This window comes from Galeopterus variegatus, unplaced genomic scaffold (genome assembly GCF_000696425.1).
Source record: "Galeopterus variegatus unplaced genomic scaffold, G_variegatus-3.0.2 Scaffold442, whole genome shotgun sequence".
Lineage (NCBI taxonomy): Eukaryota > Metazoa > Chordata > Mammalia > Dermoptera > Cynocephalidae > Galeopterus > Galeopterus variegatus.
Genome location: NW_007726553.1, coordinates 351,201 through 358,705, shown reverse-complemented (window position 1 = coordinate 358,705; position 7,505 = coordinate 351,201). Strand labels below are relative to the sequence as shown.

At 45.5% G+C, this 7,505-nt stretch overlaps 1 protein-coding gene across 1 annotated transcript in view; it reads left to right on the top strand.

Annotated features, from left to right (window-relative positions):
* Window positions 1-6: 6 nt before the first annotated feature.
* The window catches only part of COL15A1 (collagen, type XV, alpha 1), a 120,057-nt gene continuing 112,558 nt past the window's right edge, over window positions 7-7,505 (top strand). The window contains exons 1-2 of the mRNA XM_008568787.1: window positions 7-83; window positions 164-249. Of these exons, the coding sequence (XP_008567009.1) occupies window positions 73-83; window positions 164-249 (97 nt within the window). The 5' untranslated portion in view covers window positions 7-72. The remainder of the gene's footprint in view (window positions 84-163; window positions 250-7,505) is intronic.

Below are 7,505 nucleotides of genomic sequence, written 5' to 3'. Positions count from 1 at the left end.
CTCGTCCCCCGCGGAGCTCGGCCGCTCTGCTCGGCTCGCCGCGCGCCTTCGGGGGCTCCGCGGACCCGCGAGATGGAGCCAAGGTAGGACCCGCTTCCCAGCACCCCGGCCGCTCCGACCCTCCCGCCCGCCTCAACTTCTGTCCCTTGGCCACTTTTTGCAGAAGGTACGGGCGGTGCTGGCGCCTGCTGTGGCTGCTCTCGGTCTCCACGCTCCTCCTCGCTGTCACCCGGACCCGCGCCGCGGCAGGTAAGTGACCTGGCACCGACTGCCTGCGCGCCTTGGGGAAGTTGGTTTTGGCGGCGGGCGCGGCTGCGGTGCGCGCCTCATTCCTGGACATAAAAGGGAGTCCTTGCCACTCCGTGCGCACTGGCTGCCCTGCCGGCATCTTCCTCAGGGCAGCGCAGGGCTTCTAACCGCGAATGGGGGTCCTGGGCTCCCCGGGCGGGTGGAGCCTTGTCTGGGCACCTGAGGTGTCTGAGCTGGGCGCGGCCTCTCCAGTCTTAAGCAGAGAGGGACTTTGGAAGCACAGTGACAGCGCCAGCAGCGACAGTTATCCTCAGCGCACCCAGCGCCCGCGCTCAGGTCGTGCGCGCTAGCTGGCTCATCCTAAGGGCAGTTCTGGTGCCCTCTCCATACACATGTGCGGAAGCACGATCACCAGCAGGGACACCTGGCACCTCTGCAGTGCAAGAAATGACGGAATTGAATCGCTCCGACGCTCAGCTTAGCTCTGAGATACCTGGGAGGTCATATCTATTGTGGGCAGTGGCTGCATGGGTGATGGGAAGAGCTGTGGGCTGGAAGCGGAGGGATCTAGTCCTCTCTGTTCCCTGGGCCTCAGTTTCCCCACCAGGACGCAAAGGTGGTTGGATGAATAGTGGGGCCTGAGTTAAAATGGGTCTCCGTTAAGGTCAGGCTGCCAGGGTTTGAACTGTGGCTCTGCTAGATGACTTTCGGTAACAGATTCACCTCTCTGTGCCCCAGTTTCCTCATCTGAAAAAGGAGAATAATTAGACCTCCTTACCTCCTAAGGATGCTTTGAAAATTAGAGATTCAAAATAATGTGCTCTCCATGCTCCTGGCACATACTAAGCACAAAATAAGTGATAGAAATGACTGCTTGATCCGTGCAATAGCTATGTACTGGAAAGCAATGCAGGCATTTTTATGGAAGAGAACACCAAGTTTAAGAGAAGCTTAGGAAGTGGCAGGTCTGAAAGTCAGAACTTGAACACAGGCCTCTAGGCTCCTATCCTTGCCCACCCCTTTCCTTAAGCAGTTTGTAGGAGAACTATGCTTTCCACATAGTAGTTTCTGACCCCTTTTGGATTTAGGGGATTAGTACACAGCTTCAATCAAATAAGGGAGTGGGAAAACTGGGAAACAACTTCTGGTCCCCTGAAGGAAACTGGGGATTGAGTGGGTGGCCTTGGGAAACTGTGTGCCCAAAGAAGCCTGGGACAGCCCAGACCATCATCTCCTTAGGAGCAAGACCCAAATGTGATGACAGCTTTTCCTGCCAGAGTGTCCAGCCTGGCATTTCTTGCAGATAAAAGGGAGCATAGTTTTAGCTTCTTGGCACCATGGCCCATGTCCTAACATTGCAATTTTGCATGTGACATAGGGCACTGCTGACTCAGCAGCAGAGAACAGCTTTCGGTTCCATGGTCTTATGTGAACGTTGCTGCAACTCCCACTTCCCAAAGGGAAGAGTGGTCCAGGGAAAGAAACCTGGTGTTTCTTTCTCCTCCGGTGTTTGTAGCCTGGATCCCTCGATGTCAGCTCAGTGCTGTTGTTTCTAACACAGAGGAAGTCCTGTTCCCATCCATAACATAAAAAGGGAGGACCAGGAACCCCTCAGAAGCCAAGCAGGGCCCAGGGAGAGCCATTTGCAACTGATGGGCATTCAGTACCCCTTTAGGAATCTGAAGAGAATCCCTAGAAATGTGAACTATTCTCCTGCAAATCAAGTTTTGCATGCGATTTAATGTGGCTGATACATATGAAACACTTTCTATGTTCAGGTGGAGGTGTGAACATGTTCATATTTCATTCATCCAGTCCTCAGAATCACTGCAAGAAGTGGGACTGAGGACTGTTATTATCTCTGTTTTTCAGATGAGAAAACTGAGGTCCAAAGTCACAAGCCTTTTAAGTGGCTGGAGTAGGGTTTGAACCAGGTAGTCTGACTCCAGAGTCCTTACTCTTAGCCATCCAAGTATTAAGTTATAGGATCTTCATGGATGAAGAGGGTATTGGGGGCCCCACAGTTTCCAATAAACCCCATCATTGGCGTGCAACAATTGTAACATGAGTCCATTGTGTCTGTGTGCCATTGTGCAGTCTACAAAGCACTTACCCTATACCAAGTTACTGGATCCACCACCCAGCAGTGCTGGGAGGTAAACTGGGCTGTATCTTGCAGAGGAGGCTCAGAGACAGCATGCAATTTGCTCAAGGCCACACAGTTGTAATGGGATAGATTTATGACAGCCCTCTCACATCTGTGGACTCCAAGACTGGCACTGTTTCTCCCATCGGGCATCTGCTCAACTGGGTGTAAAAAAAATCCTGAGACTTTATAGTACTAATGCTCATATGAGCCAGACGTGTTCTAAGTGCTTTGTGTGAGTTAACTCACTCAAATCTTCACAACAACCTCATTTATTATTCCTTTTTACAAATGAGGAAACTAAGGCACAAAATCAAAGTCATTTGTCCAAGGACATGTAGTCTTTAGTGGCAGAAGTACAAGTTGGGCCTAGAGGGTCTGACTCCAGAATGTGTGCTCTCAACCTCTGTGCTATATACTCAAGCAGGGTGGTTTCTGAAAGCACGTGTGTAAGTGGGTCGTTAGGAGCTTATGCATTTTCCCAACAGTTTGCCAGTTTCTTAAAAAGTTAAATATATACTTACCTTACAACCCCGTGATTCCACTTCTAGGTATCTACTCAAGTGAAAGAAAAGCATATGTTCACCTAAAAACTCATATGTGAATGTTCATAGCAGCATTATTCCTAATGGCCAAAAATGGAAACAGACTGATTCATCAGCTGGTGAATAGATAAACAAAATGTGATATGTCCATTCAACAGAATACTACTCAGCAATAAAAAGGAATGAAGTACAGATACATGCTACAACAGGGATAATCCTTAAAACCATTGAGCTAAATGAAAGAAGCCAGACATAAAAAACTATATATTGTAAGAGTCCACTTATACAAAGTTACTAAAAAGACAAAACTACAGAGACAGGAAACAGATCAGCAGCTGCCTGGTCCAGGGATAGAAGAAGGGGTTGACTGCAAATGGGCAGGAGGGAGCTTTTGGGGGAGTGTTCTAGAACTGGATTGTGGTGGTGTTTGCACCACTATATAAATTGACTAAAACTCATCTAACTGTACACTTAAAATGGGTGAATTTTATGGAATGTAAACTATATACCTCAGTAAAGCTATTTATAAAAACAAAAGAATGCATCTTCCCAGAGCATGTAGGCTCCAGATCTGCTGGGGCTTCCTGGTGGAGTTCTTAGTTGCCTGATATGGAGAGGACACACAGCTTGCCACTCAAAAGCTGCCAGTTTTATAATGCTCTGTTTCTCTGTGCAAACGGATTGTAAGATCCAGCTGGAAAGCCAAGCCCACCTGGACCTCCAGGCCTCCAGCTCTCCTGTCCCTACCATCCCTGAATGCCATTGTAAGCCCAGGGCAAGGCTCCTCAGGCAGGGGTGGAACACTGGTGTATGGCAATTTGCAGATAATGGATCTGTTGAAAAGTGGGTCTTTGTAAGATGCCTGGTATCCAAGAAAAAAAAAAGGCAAAAAACAAAATTTCAAGCATGGAGAAACCTGGGTTTCATTACTGACTTTCTCTATGAACTTAGATGAGTCACTTTTCTCATTCTGAGCCTCAGTTTTCCCATCTATAAGACAGGGAGGCAGGATTCACTCGTCTCTGTAGTCTTTGTAGTTTAAAATATTGGGAAACAAAAAAACATTGATCTAGTTTAGGTTTAAGTATTCCATGTAGTTTAGTTCAACAGATATATACCGAACACTGACTCTGTGCCAGCCCTCATGCTGACAAATATGCCTAAGGGCTCTCCATCCACAGGCAGAAAGACAGGGTCACAGACAATTGTAATGCGATTTTTCCTGGAGCTCTTCTTGTCTGACACCCAGCCTGTCCTGTGCACAGCCAACTCCATCCTCCTACACCATTCTGTTTAAAGAGACACTCGTCAGTGGGGTGTCTCCCACATGGCCCCTTGTGCCCTTTTCTGTGACTTTCCCTCCCTCCTCTCAGAGGTAACCATCACCTTGACTTTTACAGTCATCAATTCCTTGCCTTTTAAAAATAACTTTACTACCTAAGTACGTAGCCCCAAATTCTGATGTTCTGTTTTACTTGATTGTGAACTTTTTACACACAGGATATACCCTTTGGTATCTGGTTCCTTCACGGAATATTAAGTTTTTGAGATTTATTCATGCTGTTGTATGTAGCTATGGTTCATTTCCATTGCTGTGTAATATCCCATTGTGTTAATACACCATATATCATTTATCCATTTTTCTCCAACCATGTTTGGGTTGCTTCCAGTTTGGGCTAATGTAATAGTGAGGCTCTGAACGTTCTTGCACATGTCTCTTGGTGCTTCTGTCCACTGATTTCTGTTGGGTCTCTACCTGGGAATGGAATGCTGAGTCACAGGGTGTGCATACCCCCCAGCTGAGCAGACAACACCAGCATGTCTTCCAAATGGCTGTACAGATATACACGGCCACCAAGCAATGAGAGCCCCCATTTCTTCCTATCCTCACCAGCACTTGATCTTATAACTGGGCTTAATTTCAGCATTTCTAATGGGTACATATTATAGCCTTAATTTACATTTTCCTGATTATTAAGTGGATCACTTTTTCATATGTTTATTGACCATTTGGATGTCCTGACTTACTTTTTATTGAGGTGAAGCTCACATAACATTAACTATTTTAAAGTGTACAATTCATTGGCATTTAGTTCATCACCCAGTCGCTACCTCTATCAACTTCCAAAACATTTTTTTTTTTTTTTGTCTTTTTGTCTTTTTCCATGTCCGGCAACGGATCGCAACCCTCAGTGTTGCCCCCGTACCGGACCAGGGACCGGCAACGGGATCGCAACCCTCGGTGTTGCTCCCGTGCCTCGCTCAGCCAGTGAGTGGGAACCAGTCTGCATGTGGGACCCGAACCCTCGGGCGGGAGCGCCGCCGCGCTTCCAAGCAGCGCACTATCCAGTGCACCACCGGGCCGGCCCCAAAACATTTTTATCACCCCAAAGAAAATGCCATATCCATTAAGCAGTCACCCCTCTTTCTCCCCAACTCCCCAGACCCTGACAACCACAAAACTGCTTTCAGTTTCTATGGCCTTGCCTATTCTGGCTATTTCATGTAAATGGATTTGTACAATATACGGCCTTTTATGTCTAGCTTCCTTCACTTAGCAGAAAGTTTCAAGGTTCACCCACATTGTAGCAGGTATCAGTACTTCATCCCTTTTTAGGACTGAATAATATTCCATTGCATGTATGTGCCACATTTTGTTTTTCCATTCATCTGTCGATGGGCATTTGGGTTGTTTCTACCTTTTGACTATTGTGAATAGAGCTTTTATGAACATTCATATACAAGTATCTGTTTGTGTTCCTGTTTTCAATTCTTTTGGATTTATACCTAGGAGTGGAATTGCAAGGTCATATGATAATCCTATGTTTAAGATTTTCGGGAAGCTCCAAACTGTTTCCCACAGTGGCTGTACCATTTTACATTCTAACCAGCAACGTATGAGTGTTCTAATTTTTCCACATCATCACCAATACTTGTTATTTTCATTTAAAAAAAAAAAGCCTTCTTATTGGGTGTGAAGTGGTATCTCATTGTGGTTTGATTTGCATTTCTCTAATAACTAATGACATTGAGCATCTTTTCAAGTGCTTCTTTGGCCATTTGTACTTCTTCTTTGGAGAAATCCTGATTTAATTGAAAACGAATGAATCAGAGCAGTTCAGGATTTTCCTCTAATAATGTCCTTCTTGCTCCCTAACAATTTGATGTGCTTTCCTGAGTAAGAGAGAAGTGGGTATGAGTCACACCTGAGATTTTGCATAATTGGCCTCCAGTCTCGATGCCTCAAAGGATAATGGTCCAGAATTTGCCACTGGACTTTGGCCATTTTGCCATGATTGTAAACAGTACTGCTGGGAACACCCTCAGACAGATGATCTTTGTGTGTGCGTGTATGAGTGTTTGCGTGTGTATGTGTTTGTGTGTGTTTTAATTTCCTTTGGCTGTATTCCCCTAAATGGACTTGCCCACCAAGGGACAGAGCCAGTTGTATAGTTCTTATTATATATTTAGATGGATCTTTCTTAGATACAAATTTAATCATGCCACTCCCTAGTTTAATTGCCCTCGCTGGATTTTCACCATACCTAGGATGGAGTCATGCTCCTTGCCCAGAGGACCCTTCCTCCCCTCCACTAACACTGAGCCACTCACACTGAACCACTGGCAGGTTTCTGAATGAAACACACAATGTCTCACACCTGTGTCTTTGCACAGACCAGTTCCATTTTGAAAAGCCTTTACCCCAGTCTACCAGGTGACCTCTCATTCATTCTTTAATATTCTGCCCTGGGAAGCCATCCTCCTTTCCCAGGCACATTGGGTGTCTCTCGGTCACAGGGCATCTTAGCTTGGGGACTGCTAATTACTCACCTGCCTCCCCTCCTACACAGGAAGCTCCGTGAGACAGGGACTGGGCTTCATCCAACTCTGAATCCCAGAACCTAGCCCAGGGCTGGGCACAAAGTGGGCACTCAGCAAACTTTTTCAATGAATCAAAGAAGGAATGAATGAATGGGTCTTTCTAATCTGTGGCCTACTATGCCCACTTACTGTGCCCTCTGTGTGTGTAAGTCATCCCGATTCTTCCATGGCTCTGCCAACTGTAGGGTGACTGTGGCTGAGTAATCAGGGAACGTTATAGGTCTTACAGTCTTCCTTAATAACTTAATAACCAGTTAGGCTGAAATTTACACGAATGTCACTTTGCTCTTTATCTTTTTAATTGCATTAATTGTATAAACAATTTATTTCCTAGCTTGTCCCCACTCATCTTACTCCTGACAGCCTCTATTTTGTCAAAAGTTGTGCAGTTATCTTTTCTCTTCCAGCTGAGCCTCTTTTACAGTTTTCTTTTAGTGTCTACAGCTGGATCCATTTAAAGTGGACCATAGATTAGGGTATAATCTAAAGTCAGCTCTTTTCTGAAGTGGGTTCCCCAAAGCACTAATTAAAATGTGAGCTATTGCTCCATTGTTGTATTGCCCATCATTGTCACATGGTATATTACCTTATAAATTTTTTTCTTTTAAAGATATAAATTTATTTCTGTAATCTCTGTAGTACTGATCACTTTCTTGTACTTATTGTGCGTGCGCGCGCGCGCA